At 38.5% G+C, this 26,095-nt stretch overlaps 1 protein-coding gene across 1 annotated transcript in view; it reads left to right on the top strand.

Annotated features, from left to right (window-relative positions):
* Positions 1–26,095, top strand: part of IQGAP2 (IQ motif containing GTPase activating protein 2) — a 373,896-nt gene that overhangs the window by 114,706 nt on the left and 233,095 nt on the right. Inside the window, exon 10 of the mRNA XM_053701383.1 lies at positions 5,055–5,218. Within this exon, the coding sequence (XP_053557358.1) occupies positions 5,055–5,218 (164 nt within the window). The remainder of the gene's footprint in view (positions 1–5,054; positions 5,219–26,095) is intronic.

Below are 26,095 nucleotides of genomic sequence, written 5' to 3'. Positions count from 1 at the left end.
AGGGGATCCCAGAGAAGCATTTACAACCATTTGTGTCATAGTTGCACAAGCTGTTTGTAAATAATTTCAGTGAGAAACCTAAAACCAGGGCCCTCTGGGTGGGGGATTGCCTGATTCAGTTCGGCCTCCTGGGGAAGCGGGGGCCTCCTTGCCGGATCAGTCGTTTGTTGATCCGACAAGGGATAATTTTGCCTTCCATTATAGGTTGGCACGTCTTCGTGTCCTACTAAGACATGTTTTGATGTTGCTAGAGGATCCTTGTCCTAGTGGGCTGAGGGATTCGAGGCCTTAGATGCCTGATGGCAACCTAGATAGACGTTTTGGGGTTGAAGCTAATCTCCTTCTCGTCTCCGTTTTTCTTTATTTTATGTATCTGTTCCAGTTCTGAGCTTGGGTGAAGGGGGCCTTCTGATCGGCTGGTCCGGTTGGGCGTACCCTTTTTTTCCCTTGGGCGTTCAAACCCGCGGGTGCTGCCTTACTTTTATTTTAGATCCCCTGTCTACTGTGTCACCCTCGTGGTGCTGATTAGCCTGTCGGCTTTAAAAAATATACATATATATATAAGTTAGTTTTTGTGAGAGTTTTTTCCCTGTTGTGTTTGCCATGTGCTGCTGGCAGCCATTTTACTCACCTCTCTTCCTGACTATGGTGCATTGTGGGGGATGCTGCTCAATTCCTGCACTTCCTTTTATGGCCAGACTGGTGTGCATCATCCATGTGAGACAGGATGCAGTCTCAGAATTGTGATGTCATCACTTATTATTTAAAGGGCCTCTGTTCAGTATACTTTGCCTTTGTGTTGTCTCAGACCTGTTTGTGAGAGTTCCTGTGTATTACCTGGCTGCCTGACGTCCTTCCTGGTTCCTGATCCCTGGCTTGTTCCTGACTCTGCTGTTTTCCTTGTTCCTGATTCCGGATCGTCTGACTATTCGCTTTGGCTCCTGACTCGGCTCGTCTGACTACCAGCTCTGGTTTTGATTCCTGGCTTGTTATTTGACTTGTGGACTTTTTATTATTTTTTGGTATTAATAAAGGTGTGATTATTTTTGCACTTCTCGTCTCAGTCTGATTCCTGGCACCCTGACAGTTTTTTCTAGCGATATTGCTTGAGATGTGTGACCGACTTTTTCAGACGTCATTGTGGTTTCTAGGTTCCATTCATTTGGAAGTCTGGAGATGTGATTGATTTCCGGAGGTTTAGTATCTGAATAGTGGACGATTGCGTCTTCACTTGCAGAATCCCTGGATGACGACTTTTGTAGCCTAGTCACATTCCTTTTGCGGTGGCGATGTTTCCTTCCCTCCCGTCTTGGGTTGGGTCATTTTTTTGGAAGAGTGGACTAGTCCTTCTTTTTCTCAGTGTTTCGTTTGCTCTAATGCGTGGAGTGCAGGGGTCTCCCTGCCGTTCTACCACAAGCTGCGGGGCTCCCGTTGTTATTTCATTTCAAGGATGTCGTCTGCTTGTCATACCATGGCCTTTGACTCTCTGGTGCTACCCATCGATCTTATTGCAGATCTAGCCTTTTGGGCTTGAGGGTAGGAGGTCTGGGGTCAGTTACAGTCTTGTCGCATGTCTGGGGTCAGGAAACTGACCATTTAGCCTTTCCATCGTGGGGTCAGGTCGTTAGGCCTGTCTACATGAATTACCTTGTGATCCAAGGGTACTGGTGGCCCTTTCCTAACCGGTCGGGAGTTCTTTTCAGACTCTTGGGTTTGTGAATATTGCAAGGTACTTTATATCTAAGGACTTTAGATGGAGGAAGGCTCTGTCTGGGTGCGCTCCTAACCATAGGAGACAGCTTTTCGACGACTCCGGCTAAGGACCATGTCTCTTGCCTGGAAAGGGTATGAGCGGTTCTTCTTAACCTTAGGGTTTGATTCTCCCTCGTGTCCCTTTGGAGGGGGCAGGGTTTTTTTCTGAATCTTATGAGAGATTAATATCAACCTGAGTCTTCAGTTTAAGGTTTTCTGACGATTCCCTACTTGTCTGATGGTACATCTGATGCTTCCTGGTAGGCTCCAGTTGCTGTCCAACTGGGCTGTCAATATTGGCCAAGTAGAGTGTTTTCCGTTGATTAATCTTCTTCTCACCTTGGGTTGGGAAAGGATTTTTATGTGTTCTTGGTTTGGAGGTACCTTAGTATCTGTAAAGGGCCCGTGGGTCCTTGTTTTTCTCGCTGCATAGGTTTTTTTTCCCTCTCTTGCGTTCTCAGTATCACGGAATTGATTTCTGGAATAGGAATGCTGTGGGTCAGAGTGCTTCTTCCCTTGAGGAGTGTTCCTTCTTATGGAAGGCTGCAGTGTAGGGTTCCTCGGACCTGAGCATGAGGTTCCTGTCATGGTTCAGGGTAGCATGCTAATTTTTTAGTAGCTGTCAGAGTTCTGCTCTGGGGCTTTGATGCCTCGTAGATCCATCCTTTTTTTCTTCCGAAGATCTGAGACACTTGTCTGCAAAAGGTGTTTCACTAGCCTTGGGGCTGGGACCGATATCCTGGAAGGAAAGTCGGAATCTGTCTGCTTTTGCAGCATGGACCCTTTAATTTTATGAATCTGTCCTCCCCTTTGTTGAGGGGACTCTTAGTGCAAATATCTCTACCGTCAACAGCTGTTGCCAGGATGGATCGCTCCTTGGATTCTGGAATTTTCTGGTTGGGGGCTGTTGTTGAGATTTTTCAGCACTTTTCAGTGGGATGAGTCCCATGATGGCTTAAGATGGCTTTGTTGTCTGTGGAGGGGTCATCACGAGTTTTGCTCACAGGTGGCTCTGTGCCCTCTTGGAGAGCTCTTTTTAAGCTGCTGGGACGGGTTTCCCGTCTCTGCTTGTCTATGCTTAACCTGACGGGTCTTGTCTAAGTTATAATGGGGAACTTGCGGGTTTCTGGAACACCATAGTTGGTATGGTGCTGTGTCAGGGATTAAGGTTGGCCTTCCAGTCATCTTAGTGACGTTTTCTCCGGACTATGGACTAATCTTCTGGTCCTTGTCCTCCTAGGGAGTTTGTTTCCCTAGACAGTGGTCCTGCAGCAACCTCGGGTTGCTCTAAGTTGATTTGGTCTTATAGATGTCCCATGGGGCCTCTATTCTCCCTCTCGGGGGTAGATAGAGATTTTGACCAGTTTTTGATTTAAGTCCATTTTGGATGGTCCTTCAGATCTCCTGGGTTCCTCTACTCTCCCTCTCGGGGATAGAAGTTTTTCGGTTTTGGAATGTGAGAGTTGAGTGCTGCAGGGCTGACTCCTCTGAGGCCTTATGCTTAGCAGCCTCTGGGTCTGAGTGGTCTCTAGCACGGCTTTGCAGGTTGTGTAACTGATGAGTGGTTACCTGGGCTCCGGTTTTTCCCTTGTCGTAATAGTTTTTTGTAGGGTGTCGAGTAATTTCAGGCTGTGGTGCTTTTCGAAGGAGCCACCTCTTTTGTACCCACCCTTTGTTTGCATTCAGTGTCCTCTAGCTTGGTTATTGTTTTCCCAAAAGTAATGAATGCAGCTGTGGACTCTTCCTATTTAAGAACATAAATTATGCTTACCTGATAATTTTCTTTTCTTCTGACAGGAAGAGTTCACAGCTCCCGCCCGCGCTTTATCTATGGGATGGCAGTAAATTTTTGTTCTTCTGGCACCTTTTTTAAAATCACCCTGATATTTCTCCTACTGTTCCTTGTTCCCTCGTCAGAATGACTGGGGGAGGAGGGAAGTGGGAGGGGTTTTTAAGCTTTTGGCTGGGGTGACATTGCCTCCTCCTGGTGGCCAGGTTCTGAATTCCCAAAAGTAATGTATGCAGCTGTGGACTCTTCCTGTCAGAAGAAAATAAAATGATCAGGTAAGCATCATTTATGTTTTCTTTGTTCTCTTTTGTTTAAAAGCAAGGACATAAGCTCAGTGTGCATGTGTTTGGAGCACTATATGGCAGTAATTTTGCAAGAATGTTATCCATTTGCAAGAGCTCTAGATGGCAGCATTATTTCCTGTCATGTAGTGCTCCAGACACCTACTTAGGTGTCACTTCAACAAAGAATACCATGGAAACAAAGCTAATTTGATAATAGAAGTACATTGTATGATCTATCTGAATAACAAAAGAAAGTTTTGGGTTTCATATCCCTTTAATGATAGCACTGTGCATGGGACAGAAGCAGAGCTTTAGCAGTAGAAGTATGTAATAGCCATCAGCCAATCACAAAATGCATATAAGTATATTCTGTGAATCTTGCACATGCTCAGTAGGAGCTGGTGCCTCAAAGTGTGCAAATAGAAAGATTGTGCACATTAAGATAATGGAAGTGAATTGGAAAGTTGTTTAAAATTATGTGCTCTATCTCTATAATGAAAGTTTAATTTTGACTTTAGTGTCCCTTTAAGCAGATTCCTGAGCTGTGTCAGTCCTGATTCTTCCATTAATGGTGGCCTGGAGAATACAGTATTTGTATTTCCTTTTTGAAAAATATTCTACTTCAAACAATTTTAGACGTTTTAGTTTCTGCCTGCATTGTCCATACAAAGCTTCACAAATTCCAGAAACCAGGGAGCCACAGCTTCTAAAATTGTCACTGAATGGTTAAGATTGATCTATTACACCCCTATATCAAATCATTCCCTGGCATCTGAAGTACATGACTGGCTCCTCTGTTTTCCCAGATAGCTCTTAAAGGGCCACTAAACCCAAAATCTTTCTTTCATGATTCAGATAGAACATACAAATTTAAACAACATTACAATTTACTTCTATTATTTATTTTGCTTCATTTTTTAGATATCCTTATTTGAAGAAAAAGCAATGCACATGGGTGAGCCAATCACGTGAGGCTTCTATGTGCAGCAACCAATCAGCAGCTACTGAGCATATCTAGATATGCTTTTCAGCAGTGAATATCAAGAGAATAAAACAAATTAGATAATTGAAGTAAATTAGAAAGATGTTTAAAAATGCATTCTCTTTCTAAATCATGAAAGAAAAAATGTGGGTATCATGGCCCTTTAAGTTTCAAACAAATTTGATAAACTCTGCTGCAAAGTACATTATAAATATGCAATGCTTATGATTTGTTTTTGTTTTTTAAGGGATTATCGCTGTTGGAGAAATTAATGAAGCCATTGAAAAAGGAGTTCCTCAAAGTACACTAGAGGCACTTTTGTTGCCAACTGCCAAACTTCAGGAAGTTTGCCCAGAAAATGCTGTTCATTATCAAGATGTCCTCCAACAAGCCAAGACCCAGAAATGCAAGGTATTCTTATCATTTATTTGAAATGAGCCCCATGAATTCCATATAGCTTGGTGCATTTGTAAGGCTACACAATGGCCCTAATTCATGGTAAAAAAATGCAGACATAAAACAAATTTAAAGGATATGAAACCCAATTTTTTTCTTTTACGATTCAAATAAAGCATGTTATTTTAAACAACTTTCCAATTTACTTCTATTATTTAATTTGCTTTGTCCTTTTGGTATTGTTTGTTGAAAAGCATACCTAGGTAAGCTTAGAAAATGCAATGCACTACTGGGAGCTAGCTGCTGATCATTTGGGCCTTATGTCTTTAATGGGACATGAAACCCACATTTTCTCTTTCATGATTAAGATAGAGCATACAATTTAAACAACTTCTCTCTTTTCTTATATTATCACATGCGCTTCATTCTCTTAATATCCTTTGTTGAAGGAGCAGCAGTACACTAATGGGAGTTAGCTGGATTATCAGGTGAGCCAATGACAAGAGGGCTAAATGTGCAGCCACCAATCAGCAGCTAGCTCCCAGTAGTGTATTGATTCTGCTGAGCCTACCTAGTTCTGCCTTTCAACATAGGATACCAAAAAATAAGCAAAAAAGATAAAAAAAAGTTAAGTAAAAAAGCTGTTTAAAATCACATGCTCTACCTGAATCAAGGAAAAAATAATTTGGGTTTCATGTCCCTTTAAGAGAAGGCAGAACCTTTTTCAGACAGCTTACAGTTGTCAAGTTGAAGAGGGGGAAAACATAAAGTTTGGCATAATTAATCAAGTTGAGAAAGTGATTTAACCGTTATGTATTTTAATGTTATAAATCTCTAATAAAGTGCTGCGTATCTAGAGATACCCACACACAGAACGAACTGATCTTGCCTAAAAGTATGTACATAAAAGCATAATATCATCTCCAGCTCTTCCGCTGGCAGCCCTCACGTCTGTTTTGAGAGTTGTTTGCGGTACCAGTGTAACAGTATCCTGAGATGATTTTACAGTTTCACTGCTTCTCTGTACTGCAGCAGATTAAATTAGCTGCACATGTTCAACAGCCTAGTTCCAAACATTCATTCATTATATGTCTGAGAAAACCTTTGTCTGGTTTGGTTTTCCTGTGCACCATATGAATATGGGAGAACAAAATGACAAAAAATATTTATGTATTGAAGATACCCTGTACTAACACAAATAATTACAGATATGTGTTGTCCTATAGCCAGCAACTTTCTACCCAGTGTAATCACATCTGTTCCTGCCCTAGATAAAGCGGTACCAGAAGTGTATTTAATATACAAGTTTACCTGTCACTCCTTGTTTAGTTTTCACTCTGTGCGGTCTCCTTGTTTAGTTTTCGCTCCGCCCCATCTTATCTGATGGTCCTTCCTCTTTTCATATTTATTCACATTTATAAATCCATTCTTCTCTCTGATTGATTGTTGCTTAGTAAGTTATTCACTCGCAGTATAGGGTGTGGGAGCGCCAGGCAGAGCGAGCAGGAATATTTAATGCAGAAGTCAGTCTCAGGTGCTGTGAGCTGCCATACAAAAAATGTGCCTTCCTTGGTTTAGGCTTAATTTGAGCAATGGCAGAAATATTGATATTTCCACTGTATTCAACAATGCAAGAGGTTGTTTGTGATATTGAAAGGACAACAAAGAACACTTTTTAGGTCCCATACTAACTTATCCAGGATACTTTGGTATGGAACCTAAATATATGATAGAAACCTTATGTTTGTTTTAAGGTAATCAGGAATTAGTTATCTGATGTCTTACTTTTCAGTGAAGTCCTGATACAAAGTATTGTTGTATGTCTCGTATATGACTAAACTGCACAAAACCTGTAAATGGTGCCTTTCTAGTGTAATAACCACAGAATTAGAGGTAAAAGTGAAACTGGTTTGTGGTGCAATATTTGAGCAATAGACATAGAAATCAAACATGAATAGAAGTTGATGTTCCAGACTAGGGTAAGAATTACAAGTGTTTGTATTGGGCAAGTCTGTGGTTGCTAATATATACATAGGACAATGTAAATATTGTCACTGTTTATCTGGTATAAAACTTTTATATGATTATGAATCATGAAGGCTGTTTAATACAAAAAAATCATTTGAGCTTAACAGACGGATTTAGATTTTCTGGGAAAGTAAAGGTGTTTGCAGCCCATGAAATTCTATTGAATGTTCTTGGCTAACTTTAATGCTTTTAAACTTACATTTTACAAGTTGATCTCTTTTTTGAATCAGCGTGTTCTTTCCTGCTCATTAGAAACTGCATATGTTTCAGAATTACAAGATGAACATATATGGGTATAATTGTAGCTATGGTGAATACGATCTACAGTGCAGTCACTGCTAAAGAAATTTTTTTTTTTTAAGTATAAAATGTGAAAACAATATTCTAGTCATGTTATCTAATCTAAATAATTCTTGTACCTTTTATTGATTAAAAGGATTCTTCAGTGGAACCTTATGTTATTTAAAAATCTATATTATTATTGCCAAGTTATTTATTTTTATCTCCTCCTTTCTTTTTCTGTAGTGTTGTGACATATAGAGCGGCCCCACGCGATGTATACGTACTTGGTAATGTACGCTTCTGTAGGTTAGACATCTTGTGCATGCGCAGTTAGCTGATTTGCATCAGTAATACAAGAAAACGTTGAATTGAAACAAGAGTTCCTATTCACTGTTTACGGTTATGTCATGGGGACTACCATTTTGAGACACTATGCCTGTAAAAGGCATTGTATGAACACACACTGGTAGAACCAGCCGAATATTGCGCATGCGTGGAAGAGTGAAGAAAGCCGCCCCCCGCATACAATACAGGGAGACTTATTACTAATGGGACACTAAACACTAAATACATTTCAGGCACCTCCCTCTAATCATGGGAGCCGCCATTATTAAACCTAGCTTACACTGCAGTTGTCTGAAGGAGAGTTAGCACTGGAATGTAGTGAAAGATAGATTTCAACATGGTGGCACCCATGACTAGAGGGAGGTAGGGAATAGCCTCAATACTATACTTATAAATGTATTTAGTGTTTAATGTCCCTTTAAGGAAATGATTGGGTGACGGTGAGAAACGTCACCAGTAGAAAAAAACGACAATGGATGGGGGCAGATTACCTGTAAGTGAGAATGATTAATAAAAAATAAATATTTATAAATTTAATTTTATATATATATAATCTTTCACAATAAATCGCACTCTCTGGATTTAAGCACAGCAAACAGGTTTGTTCCGTGACCTTTCGGGGCGTTCACCCCTTCCTCACACAAGTGAATGAAAATGTATACATACAAGTAGCTCCACCCCCTCAGTGCACATCCATTCACTTCATCTGTATATGTCATCTAGACAGTCATGTGATTGAACATATTAAACATATGATACAAAATCATCATAAGTGAACTAATTCATATACCTTCCTAAGACAAAGTGTTAATAGTTAAGTACATGGAAACATACCACAATTCATTCCTATACATATTGTGACTGACTCTCTTATTCCTGATAACAGCTTATTACAAACAACAAACAAAACACTTCTAGTCTGATTACATCAGAAGTTGCTAAAGTGGCTATATATATATATATCTGTAAATGACTCTACTCCTCTTCAATTTTTCAATACATTTATTGTTTCCAACGTTTCGGCCCTTACTTGGGCCTTTGGTGGCTACATTTAGCCACCAATCAGCAAGCGTTACCCAGGTGCCGCTGTGCCGGCTCATAAACGTACATTCATGCTTTTTCAAATAAAGACCAAGAGAACAAATAAAAATTGATAATAGGAGTAAATTAGAAAGTTGCTTAAAATTGCATGCTCTATCTGAATCACAGAAGAAAAAAATTGGGTTCGGTGTCCCTTTAAGTGAAGTTTGACATTTTTTAGAAAAAAACATCTACTGCTCATTTTAAAATGTAAGTTTTACTGAAGTTTTTTTAGCATGTATTTGCTGATTCTGCAATTCTTTTAAATGTCCTAAATCACAGCTAATGTTTGCGGTTGCCATTTTAGTTTTATTTTTTACAAAACTAGAGGAAATTAAAAGCAAGAAACCAATATGCTTTCATTCACACCTGAAGAATCAGGGAGATCTTCTGCAATCCCCCCTCACCAAAACAAAGAAAGAATTAAATAAAACAATTAAACCTTCTGTTTTAAATGAAGATCTGGGTAAGGTGGGGCTTGCGTGCAGCCATATTGGGAGAAATCTTTTAGTAATGTATGATAAGGATACTATTAAAGAGACATGAAACACATTTTTTCTTTCATGCTTCAGATAGAGCATACAATTTAAATCAACATTCCAATGTTACCTCTTTAGTAAAATTGTCTTTATTTTTGTATCCTTTGTTGAAAAAGCAGGAAAGTACGTTCAGGAGTGTGCACGTGTCTGCAGCACTATATGGCTGCAGTTTTCCAGCAACATTAGCAAGAGCACTAGATGGCAGCACTGTTTATTGCCATGTGTTGCTCCAGACATGAGCATGCGTCCTATCTAGATATCTCTTCAACAAAGAATAGCATGCGAATGTGGCAAATTTGATAATAGAAGTAATTATTTTTATCTGAGTCATGAAAAAAATGTGGGTTTTCATGTCTCTTAATAAATATGCATTTTGTGATTGGCTGATAGCTGTCACATGATACTTCTGCTCATTTCAAAGTAAAAGTACATGCTATTGCTCTGTCTTTTTATTATGTATTTCTTAGTTATTTAAAGGGCAGTCAACTCCAAAATTGTTATTTTTCAAAAAGATATATAATCCCTTTATTACCCATTCCCCAGTTTTGCACAGCCAACGTGGTTATATTAATATACTTTTTACCTCTGTGATTACCTTGTATCTAAGCATCTTCTGACAGCCTCCTAATCAGATGGCTGTTTATTTATCATCTATTGACTTGCATTTTAGCTAATTAGTGCATTGTCAAGCACAACTCCACGGGAGAGAGCACAATGTTATCTATATGGCCCACAGGGATTAGTAGTCTCTTGTTGTGAAAAGCTAATATAAAAGCATGTAATAAGAGGTTTTCTGTAGTGGCTTAAAAACAGGCTGTTATAAAGTATATTAATATAACAATGTTGGAAAAATTGCATGCGCAGGGAAGAGGAGGAGTCTGTGCACATAGCAGGCTCTCACCTGCAGCGTTACCTGAGGTGGTTTGTCGCACCTGGTAGTCCTATTGAGAGTGAGCTGCAGCTGTTCATGGTTCCCATCTCAGCACAACTCTCCACAGCGTGTGAAACCAGCTACTCTGAAAAAAGATCAAGCTTTGCCCAGAGTTTGCTCCAACTGGCTGCACGAGCAAAACTCTCAAGGGTAATTAAAGACCGTTTTAAGCACATCCTCCCTTCACACCCCTGGGAGGACAGGTGCTCAGCCAAAGTATCCTACAACGAGGAAGCACCGGAGAGTACTCCCCACGCCCGACTCAATCCAGTGTATGGTATTTATCTCCCCACCCACCGGTGCTGCGTGTGGGGAGGCCATAGAATGAGCAGTGCTTGGAAGCCCTCCGGTGGAACATGTATCTAAACAACGAGCTATAACAACCCTGACGCTGCGGAGAGAGAAGGTAAAGTCGCCAGAAGATTTAGAGGCACAAACCTAGTAGCGCTGGGTGGAACTATCTCCGAATCTCGTCTCCAGGTCAATCCTCCCTGCCCACCGGTGCTGCGTGCAGGAGAGGGCGGAATAATCTTACTTCAAAGCCCCGGAACCAAGGGATCTTCCCCTATCCTGAATGAAGCCGCGGATAGGCTGCATCACAGAGGAAGGTAGTGGTACCGGAAGGTCAGTTACAGAGATGGGCACGAACATCATCACTGCCGGACGATGAGTATGAATCGCTGATGTGGAGTAACCCCTTTGTTTATGACACCATCATTAGAAACTCAGCAGTCCTGAACTAAAAGAACCGTTTAGAACCAACGGCTGTAGTGGTGTGTGGTTAACATCACTACATAAGGGACTGTTTATCCAGGTACTTTACTGTTACTCAGAGGGAGTATGCCGGTAAGACTATAACATCATAAAGATAACCATACAAAAACACAGTATTGAGGTACAAACGAGGAAAAGGCTTGAAAATATTATATTGCTCGTGAAGCTACCGGGACTTTAGATTACTGATTAGCCTACTGTGTCTTATGCTACAAACTGATTTATAATTCCTATCAAGCTATCTTTTGCTCAAACTATTGTTACCTGCTTATGGTGGTAATGTTGAATCTGAATTATTGTAATTAAGCATGAATAGCAAGTGAACGGCACCATCCTAAAACTTTTTCACACTATCACTAAAAATAAAGCCCTGCATAGAGGAGCTTTAACCAAGTTTGACTTAAATAATTTTATCACTTGGCACTTCACAGAACCCCAAATAATGACAAGTATAAGATTTTCATACAGCCACATAAGTTAGAATTGATGAAAGGTTAAACATCAATCTAGGTCTATTTCACTCAGTAAATATAGCGCTAATGGTGGATTATACATAGCCAATACATAACATACTGTTTAAAGCAGCAAGAGAACCCACAGACTCTTAAATAAGAATATAGACTCTAGACAAGAACACAGTTGAATTTCTTTTATAAGCTAATTCTCAAGGATAGTTAAGTATAAGAATATTGGAGACTCTAAAAGAGATATTTATTTCTCCCTACAAGTAAGCTAGAACTTGAGTATAAGTGGGCAAAAAGGGAAAGGGAATTAAAAGGTGTATCCCTCCTGTTGCACACATAATCAAATCCAGACCCAGCTGTGTACTAAGGAATTGTAATACTTATTGTATAGAGGGTCTGCTAAGAAAATTGCTTTGAAGTGTATTTACAAGAAAGGCGATATGAAAAATAATCTATCCTGTCCTATGGCTCCACTCTAGGCGAAGCAGCTTGAATAGCGCTAGAAAGTTCTATAGAGGGGTTATTAAGAAAATAACATATTTAGTTCAATAACTGAAGAGGAAGGGTAGCATTTAAAGAATCTAAAAAGGATTGAAACTATTGACGTTGGTCTTTCTCATCTTCTCTAGTCGCCATCCCCTGGTCCTCTCACCAGCTCACTCACCTTCTCCCCTTTTTTTTTTTTTTTTTCTTCATGTATCAACTAAACCACACGAGCACAAATTGGCGGGCTTAGCGTCACTGGGATTAATCGTCTTTTTTTTTTTTTCTCTTTTCCTTCTTAATTGGTTTAATATCCTCACTTCCCTCTCCCTCACTATCCCTTTCCTCCAATTGGGGGCTTCGTTGCACAAATACACGTGGTGTTCAATTACACATTTGTTTATGGATAAATATATCACTCCCAAACACAATCCAGGCATGGCGGCTAAAAATAGAGAACGCAGGAATAAGAACCCAACGGAAACTCCAGCAGAAAATACAGGGGAAGGTACTCCAGTAAAGACTCAGAAGGTCACAGTATCGCAAGATAATCAAGACCTGGTAATTAGTATTCTAGAAGCTATCTCCCCCAAATTTGACTCTCTAAAGAATGAAATTAAACAAGATCTTATAAATCTCACAGCAGAAGTCAGGCAATATTCTACTAGACTACAGGAGGTGGAACAGCGTATCTCTGATCTAGAAGACACCACAAATTTGTATATTCTTATGGCAGAAAGCAACCAAAATGAGATTTTGAAACTTCAGGCTAAGATTGACGATCTAGAGAATAGGGCTAGAAGGAATAATCTTAGAATAATTGGATTTCCTGACCCCTACATACAAGAAGATCTCATGAATATCATAACTAACATATTACCTACAATACTAAAAATGCCTTTAGTCCAGCTACCTGCAGTGATCGAAAGAGTCCACAGACTGGGGAGAGCTTTAGATAATTCAAACAATACAAATAGACCTAGACCAATCATCGCAAAGTTTTTAAACTTCCAAGATAAAATGTTGTATCTCCAACACTATAGGAAAAACCAACCAATTCTTCACAATGGTAATAAAATCCTCCTCTTCCAGGATTTCTCAATTGAGACTTCCAGGAAAAGGAGAGAGCTCTCCCCACTGTGTGGGAAATTGTTAAAAGCAGGTTGGCAAGCCACCGTTGTTTACCCCGCTAGACTCAAGATAGTTTACAAGGGCCAAACGTTTCTGTATGCCGAAGAAGCAGAGAAAAAATTAAAGGAACACGGGATTAATTATTAAAAGTAGGATTATGAAATATTCCACAAATAGTATGTTTATGGATTATAAAGGTGTAAATAAAGTATCGCTTATAAAAGTTTTAAAAAATTTTTTTTTATTATTTTTCTCTCGCTCTCCTCGTCTCTCCCTTGCTTATTGCTCCCCACCACTCCCACTGGTCGCTTACTTAACAGGTCAGGATCTATATGATTAGAATTACCTCCTGGAATATAGGGGGTATAACTTCCCCGATTAAGCGAAAGACCATTCTTTCCCACCTCCAGAAATTAAATACCACAATTGCACTTTTACAGGAGACACATTTAAACACTGAAGAATCACTCAAGTTGAAACATTCATGGGTAGCTGAGGTACTTTTTGCCCCCTCATTAAACAGGAAGAAGGGAGTCGCTATTCTCTTGGGGAAAAAACTAGCCTATGTGAACCTATTTATTATAACAGACCCGGATAGCAGATATTTGATTTTAAAAATAAAAATCCACAATTCGGTGTATACCATCTGTAACCTCTACGCTCCCAATGTAATAGATCAACAATTTTGGGATGATCTTCAAGTCAAACTCCTACAGGTAGCAAAAGGTCAGATAGTTATAGCTGGAGACTTTAATATGGCTCCTTGCTCTCCTATAGATAGATATAGATATGGAGGCGTACTTAGAAAAACGAAAAAAGATAATCTTGAAATGAAATTGTTTAAAAACATTTTCCAAACCCTAGCAGTAAGAGACGTGTGGAGGGCCCAGAACCCTGACAGCAAGGCTTATTCTTGCTACTCAAGAGCCACCAAAAGTCTCTCTAGAATAGACCTAATGTTAATTAACGACAGCCTTTATCAAGCAGGACCTAAAGCATCTATAGCAGAAATCTGCATCTCTGACCATGCCCCCATATCGTTGGATATTCCAACACAGAAGAAGAACCTAGGTGGATCATGCTTCTTCTACCCGAAGCACCTTAGCAATAATATAAAATTTACGAACTGGTTAAAAATCAAATTAGATGAGTTTTTTAAATATAATGAAGGATCCCTCGATCATGTGGGAAACGGCAAAAGCGGTCTTGAAGGGAGACATAATCGCTTATACTGCTAGATTTAAACGCGAAACCCGACAGAAGGAAAGACAGCTGATAGCCTCAGTGACCAATGCATATAGCAGATACTTGAGCTCCCCAAACGAAAGGAACTGGAATAGGTACATTAAAGTAAAAAAGGAACGCGACATATTCATAACTACACAAACAGTGCAAACAGAACTAAAATACCACTCTAAATTATACAGATACGGCAATAAAGCAGGCAAATTACTTGCTAATTTGGCAAAAAATGCTAAACAATCAAATATAATTGAATATATACAGGTCGATAATAATCGCTTAACCTCAACTGAAGAAATATCAAATTCATTTTTGCATTACTACCGACGAAGAAGCACAAGAAAGATTCTGGGACAAGCTCCCTATTACGAAAGGTAAAGTAGAGTTTAAAACCTAACTTAAATTCTCCAATAACTGAAATAGAGGTATTACAGTCAATACGAGCCTTAAAATCAGAGAAAACACCAGGCCCAGATGCAATCCCAAATGAATTTTATAAAACTTTAGAACAATCAGTTGCCCCCTATTTAACAAAACTTTTCAACTTTTACTTCAGGGAAAACACTCAAATCCCGCCCAAATTTTTAGAATCTCATACTATTCTAATCTTAAAACCCGGTAAAAATCCACAAAGAAGGGAATCATACAGACCTATCGCACTGTTAAACTCTGACTATAAAATATTCGCATCAATATTAGCCAAAAGAATGCAAAAGGGACTAGCCGAGATTATTCACACTGACCAGGCGGGGTTTTTATATAATCGCAGCTCCGCTGCTAAGATCAGACAACTTCTTATGGTTGTCGATTACTTTAAAAACTCTGAGGGAAAATTTCATATAACTCATCCAGACGCAGCAATACTAGCAATAGACGCTGAGAAGGCCTTCAATAGGGTCAATCACCAGCACATATTTGATACACTAAGTCGATTTGGATTGACAGATAATTTTCTTAATCTAGCTAAAAATATTTGCACACAAGCATCTACAAGATTAGTAATTCATGGTCAGATATCAAAAAAAATCAAGTTAGAAAGAGGAACAAGGCAAGGATGTCCGCTCTCACCCCTGCTATTTAACTTGGCAATAGAACCGCTAGCCATAAAAATAAGGCAACAAATCGAAGGCATTTTAATAGGCAAAAAAGAGGTCAAAGTGGCGTCGTACGCAGATGACCTTCTGGTATACATGACTAACACCTTAGAGAATATCCCTAATTTATTGAAAATAGTTGACACCTTTGGCCTTTTTTTGGGCTATAAAATGAACAAAAATAAATCAGAAATACTGTGGCTTAGGGTAAAAAATAACTCTCCGATAGAGAATCCATTTAAAAAAGTCTCTTAACTCATTTAGATACCCTGGGATCAACATCTCAGCTAATCCCAAGGAATGGTACACCTTAAACTTTACTCCAATTCTTAAGCAAGCTACACAACAAATGAAGAATTGGCAAAACTTGCCTCTTTCATTATCAGGACGCATTGCCCTATTTAAAATGGTAATTCTACCTAGAATATGCTACCTATTCCAAAATCTTCCATTAATCTTAAAGTCATATGACATTAAAAAATTTAATACAGCTCTCCGTCATTTTATCTGGCAACCTAAAAAACCCAGAATCTCCTTAAAGAGATTATCTCTTCCTAAACAGAAAGGTGGATTGGCTCTACCTGATTTGTAGCTATATAACTTGGTGTTCTTAGGACACATCGCTACGGATTGGTTCGCAGAATCTAATCATTTCTCAGACTATGAACTTGAGCAAAGCGTGACATATCCGTTCTCGCCAATCTCTCTGCTGCATATCGCACCCCAGCGAGTACCTAAACAAATAAAAGATCTAAAAACAGTACATGCAATAATTATGGCTTGGGGAAAAATTGGCACTTGTACCGAAATAAACACCCATATACCAACTTATCAATCTTTTTTAGGGAACCCACAGTTCCAGGAGGGTACACAAGCTTCAAATATACAACGTTGGCATATTCAAGGGTTAATTAGGGTGTCGCAATTTTTTAAACAAGAAACAGGTTCCATCAAATCATTTGAAGAAATGATATTGGAATTTAATTTTAATAATCAGGAATTCTTTACGTATCTACAAACCAGACATTATGCCGGGCAGCTAATTAGCAAATACAATTGGAAATGGACTTGGAGTAAATTAGACAACTGGATAACATTGAATAGAGCAGGCCACTTCTCCATAGCTTCATGGTATAATCTTCTCGTCTCACAAAAAGGCGACGAAAACTTAGTAAGACTAGCTCAAAAATGGACAAATTACACTAAAATTAACATAAACAGCGATATACAAGTAGCAAGGTCAATTCAATTATCAATAGAAGCAACTATGGCTGAGACTTGGAGGGAGTCACATATAAAACTTCTATACCAAACATACTATACTCCAGATAGGGGTTACAGATGGTATAATAAGAACTTCAACAAATGTCCTAAATGCAGCCTACCAGCCGCTGACATATCCCATATGATATGGGAGTGCCCTAGAACCTCACAAGGCTGGCAAAAAATAGAATACTGGCTAAACAAAGTATTAAAAGTTATGCCACTTAAATTAACATTAACATCTATCATCTTTTTAGTTGATAATAGCAGAAATTTTAAAGATGCTAAAATAGTAAACTTAGTCATCCTAGCAGCCATAAATTTAATACTCAAAAATTGGAAAAGCAAAATACCCTTATCTATCACAGAAGTTAGAAACTATCTTAAAAAACAATATATAATCGAACAAAAAGCTACAGACTTAAATCTAGAAATAGAAATAGAAGCTTTTTTTAGCAAGTGGGCAAAATGTATTAGAATCTTCTCACCCACTGAAATTGAATATCTAATTTTTCCATTCAGAAATAGTGATTTAGTATTAATGAATCTGTGGTGAGAGGGGGGAGGGAGAGGGGAGAGGAGAATTAATATATAAGTTTTTCCTTTTTTTTTTTTTTTTCTTTCACCCTAGTTATTGTTGGGATACAATTTAGAGACTGTGTCCAAGGGATAAATATAGGCGATTATGATAGAAGGTTAAACCTATTTTTTTTTTTTATTTTTTTTTTTTATATGTGTTAACACGCCTGTCAAGTAAGTCACTGGCTCCTAGCATAAGTAGGTGGAGCTATTGCAAACCATATGTGCAATTCCTACCCTGATAAGGTGGTTATATTATGGTTACTTTGAAAGATTGTACCCAGATGTTTAATTTGTCTTTTGTTTCTTGTTTATTGTTCTTTAACCCCTTAATGACCGAGGACGTGCAGGGTACGTCCTCAAAAAAAAGGCAGTTAACGCCTGAGGACGTACCATGCACGTCCTCGGTGTGGAAAGCAGCTGGAAGCGATCCTGCTTGCTTCCAGCTGCTTTCCGGTTATTGCAGTGATGCCTCGATATCGAGGCATCCTGCAATAATCATTTTTAGCCATCCGGTGCAGAGAGAGCCACTCTGTGGCCCTCTCTGCACGGACATTAATGGCTACGTTCGTTGGTGGGTGGGAGCCGGTGTGGGAGGTGGGTGGCGGCCATCGATGGCCTTTGTGATGCGGAGGGGGGCGGGGACGACCGGGGGGACGCGCGCACGTGCACGGGGAGGCCGGGCGGGCGCGTGCACGGGGAGGGAGCGGGTGGGAACCACTACGCTACAGAAAGTTTTTTCTTAGAAGTGGGGATCAAAGGGGTTAATATATTTATTTGTTGATCGGTTTGGCTGGTGGGGTATTGGACTGTGGGGGGGAAGCTACACTACAGAAACAAATAAAAAAAAAAAACATTTTTATTTGCAAACTGGGTACTGGCAGACAGCTGCCAGTACCCAAGATGGCCCCAATAAGGCAGAGGGGGAGGGTTAGGGAGCTATTTTGGGGGGATCAGGGAGGTTGGGGGCTAAGGGGGGACCCTACATAGCAGCATATGTAAATATGTTAAAAAAAAAAATATTATTTTTTTTTAATACCTTTTATTTTAGTACTGGCAGACTTTCTGCCAGTACTTAAGATGGCGGGGACAATTGTGGGGTGGGGGAGGGAAGAGAGCTGTTTGGGAGGGATCAGGGGGTGGGATGTGTCAGGTGGGAGTCTGATCTCTACACTAAAGCTAAAATTAACCCTGCAAGCTCCCTACAAACTACCTAATTAACCCCTTCACTGCTGGCCATAATACACATGTGATGCGCAGCAGCATTTAGCGGCCTTATAATTACCAAAAAGCAACGCCAAAGCCATATATGTCTGCTATTTCTGAACAAAGGGGATCCCAGAGAAGCATTTAAAACCATTTGTGCCATAATTGCACAAGCTGTTTGTAAATAATTTTAGTGAGAAACCTAAAGTTTGAAAAAGTGAACAATTTTTTTTTATTTGATTGCTTTTGGCGGTGAAATGGTGGCATGAAATATACCAAAATGGGCCTAGATCAATACTTTGGGATGTCTTCTAAAAAAAAATATATACATGTCAATGGATATTCAGAGATTCCTGAAAGATATTAGTGTCCCAATGTAACTAACGCTAATTTTGAAAAAAAGTGGTTTGGAAATGGCAAAGTGCTACTTGTATTTATGGCCCTATAACTTGCAAAAAAAGCAAAGAACATGTAAACATTGGGTATTTCTAAACTCAGGACAAAATTTAGAAACTATTTAGCATGGGTGTTTTTTGGTGGTTGTAGATGTGTAACAGATTTTGGGGGTCAAAGTTAGAAAAAATGTTGGTTGTGCAAAGCTGTGGAATGGGTAGTAAAGGCATTATCTATCATTTAAACAATAATGTTTTAATAATTTTTTAATTGAGGTTCATTTTGAGACATACAACATGATAAGAATAATTTGCAGAGCACAAATGTCAGGTATACAATGAATACAACCAACCAAATGAGGTACTGAAAAATACACATAAGGTAATACAATTATCATGTGGCTAGTATAGCAAGAGTTTGCCATCTAGAAACCTCCCATCTGACTCAAAAGACCACTCTTGGACCTCCAGGAATAGGGCATTCTAAAGCTACAGGAGGTTATTTGTAACTAAGGAGACCACTCTTGGACCTCCAGGAATAGGGCATTCTAAAGCTACAGGAGGTTATTTGTAACTAAGGAGACCACTCTTGGGTCTCAAATAACAAACCTTCTTCTTTTCTTTTTTTTACATTTTTTTTTTTTTAATTATTTATTTATCAGTTTTTCCATCAATACATTAAGAGGAAGAAAAAAAACCCACAACTCATATACAACAGAAAAAGAAAAACAAAAAGAAATACAAAAATAAAACATCCTATATATAGGAGCCTATATTTTAAAGACAGACTTCCATGTCACATTAGAAACTCTCATGGAGACGCAGCTCCACATCGAAAAGGAGATAAAATAAAATAGACCAAGAGCCCATTCTACTACTGGGCCCTTATCTTAGCCTGTTTCACCCTTCCTCTACTCTAACTTAGATCGGCTCTTTGTTAAAATTTCTTCAGTGGACGAGAACAATAAAACAAAGGAAAGAGGAAAAAGAGAAAAAAAAAAAAAAAAAGAGAGTTTGGCCTCTCCGGGACCCCCCCCGCCCCCCCTCCCCCCATCCAGGCCTAAACAAGGAATTGTCTCCAAAATTCAGGGTACCTATCTGAGAGTATTAATTGTAGAAAATCTGGTGATCTACGGAAGTGAGTTAGTATTTGTAGCTGAACTTCCCTAGATTGACCTAAAATGACTTTTTCCCATTTTACTAAGTACTTTTTAATTTTATTTTCCTCAAACATTAATGGGTCTTGCTGTTCTAATAACATTTGATATTGAATTTTTCGTGTAACAGAGGCGATACTTGGAACGTTTTTATCCTTCCACTTTCTTAGAATCATCTGTCTCACTAACAATATTACTGTATTGATCAAGGGTTTATTTTGGGCCTGATCTTGTACCAAAAGAAAAATATATGCTGGTTTGAGTGTGATACTAACTACCAAAAATCTGTTCAACCAAAATTACACTTGTTTCCATAGCTTGCTTATTTTTGGACAGGTATAGAACATATGAAACAGATCAGCATATGGAAATCTGCATCTATAACAGGCCATACTCCCTTTCCATTTAGCTATCCTGCTAGGGGTGAGATAGGCTCTGTTTAAGAGCTTTACGTGTGATTCTCTTATTGCCATGTTACTGGAGAACTTCCTAACCCTATCAAAACTCTTTAGAAAATATTCTCGCTCTATTTCCGGAAGATCTTTTCGCCATATTGATACGAGAGTATTTATTCTTGGCTCTGCATCCTTAGATACAAGCTGACGGTACATATATGAGATGGAATAATTTCCGGCGGAGAACAGATTTATAACTGAATCTAGTGTGCCTAACGACCAAGTATCCCCCTCTAAAGCCTCTTGGTTGTAGAAAAAATGCCTAATTTGAAGATATGCAAAGAATGATTTCCTGTCTAAATTAAATTCTCTAGTTAAAGTTTCAAATGATTTCATGTGTTTAGATAGTGGGTCTATCATCTGACAGATATAGATCAGATTATTTGCTGACCATTTTCCAAAAGCAGAAGATGTGCAGCCACTTTCGAAATCCGGGTTTCCTCTGATAGGTAAGTACTTAGATAGAGTGTGTCTAATCTCTAGGTGTTTACAAATTTTGAGCCAGGCTGTGATTACATTGTTAATTGTTTATTTTAATAAGGGCTTTCGGGCTCTAGAACTATATGATACATGTAGTATTGCTTTCAGCGCATAGGGGGCTATTATATTCTCCTCCATCTCTAAGCTAGTAACGTGGTTGGCTTCGGTTAGCCAGTCCAAGGCTATTCTGGCCAGGCATGCCAGATTATATTTTGCCAGATTTGGAAATGCAAGACCGCCCATTTCTTTTGGATGCATTAGTCTGGCTAGTGCAATACGTGGTTTTTTAGGAGTCCACAGAAAGAGCGAACAGCCTGCATTGAACTTTGTAATATCTGCCTTCCGTATGAACACAGGAACATTTTGGATGACAAATAGGATTTTGGGGAGGATTCGCATTTTAATTAGAGCGATCTTTGCTGAAAGTGACAACGGTATCCTACTCCATTTCTGCATCTCCAAGAGACACTTCCTCCAAATAGGGGTGAAATTTATGTCATACCATTCTTCTGGATTTCTAGAAATTTTAATTCCTAAATATTTGATATAATTATCCGTTGGTTTGAATGGGTTTTTCAAAAGGCTATTTCTATTTTTAGTTATCCACATAATCTCTGATTTTGATAAGTTTACTCTATAACCCGAGAAATTACTAAATTCGGCTAGTAGATCCACTAAGATTGGAATATTTTTGCTAGAATTCCTTATATAAAATAAAATATCGTCCGCATAGAGAGATAGTACCATCCTATGTTGTTTTATCCTGATACCTTCTAATATTTCTCTACTCTTTATAGCTAAGGGCTCTATAGCCAAATCAAATAGCAGGGGTGAGAGGGGACACCCCTGTCTTGTTCCTTTACATAAAGTTATAGGTGGGGATAGAATACTATTTATATTAAGACACGAAATGGGGTTTTGATATAGTAAAGAGATATATGTATAAAAATGTCCTGAAAAGCCAAAATTGCTTAAAGTAGTGAACAAATGATCCCATAGTACAGAGTCAAAGGCTTTTTCTGCATCCACTGTCAGAAAAGCAAAATCTTGCTTTATATCTGACCCTGTCCTATGGGATTCCCTTATATATTCACTCAACATCATAGCCTTTCGTATGTTTTTTTGTGCTGTTCTCCCTGGTATAAAACCAGTTTGATCTGGATGAACGACATCTCCTATAATCTTTTTAAGACGCGAAGCTAATATGTTTGCTAGAATTTTATAGTCGTTGTTGAGGAGAGAGATTGGTCTATAGGCATCTAGTGAATTAGGATCTTTATCTTTCTTTAAAATGAGTGTAATATTGGAGGCCGTAAAGTTTTGAGAGGGCTTAAAATGCAGAAGAAAATAGTTATTAAACAGTTTAGTTAATATGGGGGCGATCTCTTCTGCAAGTACTTTATAGAATTCAATGGGGAGTTGATCCGGGCCTGGGGCCTTCCCTAACGTTGACTCTTTAACTGCTTTTAAGACCTCCTCCATTGTAATCTCTTCATTAATCATATTTAGCTGTTCTTCAGATATTTTTGGCATTTTAATACTAGTCCAAAACTTACTTTTCGTCTCCTGATTAACTTCTGCTGTGGCATATAACTTTTGAAAGAATAAATAGAATTGTCTGTTAATATCCTTTGGGGTATTATATTTTTGGCCTTCAGATATTATTGACCCAATATAGTTATTTTTCCTTCTGCTTTTGGAAATATTCGCCAGCATTTTTGCTGATCTCGGAGAGAAAGAACCAAATATAGCTTTATTTTTAAGCTCTTCTTGTAGCTGATTTTGTATTAAAAAGATCTCTCTCTCTTTCTTTGCCTCCTGATAGATAATCCAATTCTCTCTACTTGAGTTATCAATATATTTCCTGAATTTATTTTTCAGTGCATTTGTTAATTAAAGATCCCTTGCTTTAAGCTTTCTTTTTCGTTTGACCATGAAGGCCTTTATCTCGCCCCTAAGACACGCCTTTGCGGCCTCCCAATATATTTCAATCTTATGGAGATAATCATTATTCAGTGAGGCATAATCTCTCCATTTTTGAGTAAGCCAATTCCTAAAATAAATATTAGAGTGTAGAAAGGAGGGGAAAAAAAAATTACCACAAAGGTTTTCTCTATTGTTCCTCAGTTGGACAGACAAAGAAATAATGGCATGGTCTGATAGAACTATATTCTTGATATCCGTCTTAATCTCTAATTGTAGGAGTTTTTCGGACACCAAGAACATATCTATCCTGGAAAATGTACGGAAGGTCTTGGATTCACATGTGAACATTCTCTCATCTGGGTGTTGTATTCTCCAGATGTCCCTGAGCCCAAGACCTTTCATAAAAGACTTCAAAATCTTAGCTTCCTTCTTAGATCTATAAGAGCTACTTGACCTTAGTCTGTCCAGCTGAGGGACACATACACTATTAAAATCACCTCCTATAATTATTTGAGAGTCCACTGCCTCGATTAATTTTACATATAGTTTATCCCAAAAGTCTGGCTGACATTCATTTGGTGCATAAAGATTACATAGCGTATAGTGACACTTATCAATCTCTATTTCTAAGATGAGATATCTTCCATCCGTATCTCTATATTGGGATATTAGCTGAAATTCTAAATTCTTGCTAAACATACATACTACTCCTCTCTTTCTTTTAACTGCAGGTGCTGCATATATCTCCCCAACCCAGCCCATCCTTAGTTTCTCTGTTTCTTGCAGGCTCAAATGAGTTTCCTGCAGGAAAACGATAATTTTTTAATTGAGGTTCATTTTGAGACATACAACATGATAAGAATAATTTGCAGAGCACAAATGTCAGGTATACAATGAATACAACCAACCAAATGAGGTACTGAAAAATACACATAAGGTAATACAATTATCATGTGGCTAGTATAGCAAGAGTTTGCCATCTAGAAACCTCCCATCTGACTCAAAAGACCACTCTTGGACCTCCAGGAATAGGGCATTCTAAAGCTACAGGAGGTTATTTGTAACTAAGGAGACCACTCTTGGGTCTCAAATAACAAACCTTCTTCTTTTCTTTTTTTTACATTAGTGATAACATTAAATATAAAGTTTTCATCTCCAAATCTTGAAACATAAACCTCCTTAAAAATACAAAATCACTTTTGGACTTCAAAGTGTAGTGGCAAATAGAACAGCATGAGGAGGACTGTTATTATAGGGCCACTTTTGGACCCTAATTCAAAATATTTAGTGGGATAGGAGAAAAGAAAAAAAGAAGAGATACTGTGCCACAGTAATAAAATTAGGGACTGCCAAACAGTACATTTAGCTTCTGTTATAGTGAAATGTAAGTTTGAACAATTCTACAACGCTTAGTCAGAAAGCTTAAAGGGATACTAAACCCAAATTTTTTCTTTCATAATTCGGATAGAGCATGCAATTTTAAGCAGCTTTCTAATTTACTTCTATTATCAAGTTTTCTTCGTTCTCTTGCTATCTTTATTTGAAAAAGCAGGAATTAAAGCTTTGGAGCCGGCCCATTTTAGGTTGATAACCTTGGTTATGCTTGCTGATTGGATGGCTAAATGCAGGCACCAATCAGCAAGCCCTATCCAGGGTACTGAACAAAAAATAGGCCGTCTCCAAAGCTTTCATTCCTGCCTTTTCAAATAAAGATAGCAAGAGAACCAAGAAAAATTGATAAAAGGAATAAATTAGAAAGTTGCTTAAAATTGCATGCTCTATCTGAATCATGAAAGAAAAAAATTGGGTTCAGTATCCCTTTAAAGGGACACTCAAGTCAAAATTAACTTTCATTATTCAGATAGAGCATGCAATTTTAAACAACTTTCCAATTTACTTCCATTAACAAAATGTGCACAGTCCTTTTTATATTTAAACATTTTGAGTTACCAGCTCCTACTGAGCATGTGCAAGAATTCAGAGAATAAACGTGTATGCATTTGTGATTGGCTGATGGCTGTCACATGGTACAGTGGGAGTGGAAATAGACAACTTTTAAAATTGTCAGAAAAAAAATCTACTCATTTGAGGTTCAGACTAAGTGCTATCGCATTGTCTTGTTATCTTGCATTTGTTGATTATGCAAATCTACTGTGTTGACTGGTCCTTTAAGTAAAATAAAGCACTAAATATTGTGATGTGTGGATAAGCATAGTATAGAGCAAGTAAAACTTTCTGCTAGAGATAATAAAAAGTATGAAATGCAACCTAAAATAGGGTCCATGTGTCTGCAGAGTGATGAGGGGTACCGGCGTATTAGGGGCATTGTCATAAGTATTCTACTGACTCAGCCCTGAGATTAGGAGGGACATGAACTAGTACTTGTTACCTTCTGTTTGTTTATTACATAGCTCTGAATTATCCGTTTATTGGAGAGCGACTAGTATATATATTTGTCTGAGGTTCTAGTAATATTGTTTCTAATCAATAGTTTACTAGTGTGTTTCCCAGTCTTAGGCATTCCATAACTTAACTCACCTTACCGTTTGAGCCTCTGACAATGAGACGTTTAGGTAACAAGACCTTGGGGATGTAGCTAGGGATGAGAATATATTAGACCAGGATAAATGTTTGGAGTATGAAATATGGACAAAAAAATAAAATATCTTTGCATCAAATCGGGTGCATAGGTTAGAGAAGATTGATAAATTGGAAGCCAGACTAGACATTTCGTCTCTTTCCTTTGGTGGTCTCAAAGAAATATGTCTGTAGCATCTAACACATGTGGAATATCAACTATACGGAAAATATTAAAGGGATAGAAAGGTCAAAAATTAAATGTGCATAGGTGCATTTCAGTTTGAAATATAAGCATTTTTGCAATATATTTGCATTAGCAAAAATACTTCTAATAAAGGTTATTACTGGTTTTCTGCGGCATATGCACATATCCTGTGAGGGCCGTTCACCAGTATTCAAACACCATGCCTAATCATACAGGCCCATTTATCAAAGGGCTTGCGGACCTGATCCGACACTGC

Source organism: Bombina bombina, chromosome 2 (genome assembly GCF_027579735.1).
Source record: "Bombina bombina isolate aBomBom1 chromosome 2, aBomBom1.pri, whole genome shotgun sequence".
NCBI lineage: Eukaryota > Metazoa > Chordata > Amphibia > Anura > Bombinatoridae > Bombina > Bombina bombina.
The sequence above is the reverse complement of the archived record's forward strand: the minus strand, read 5'-3'. Positions and strand labels throughout refer to the sequence as shown.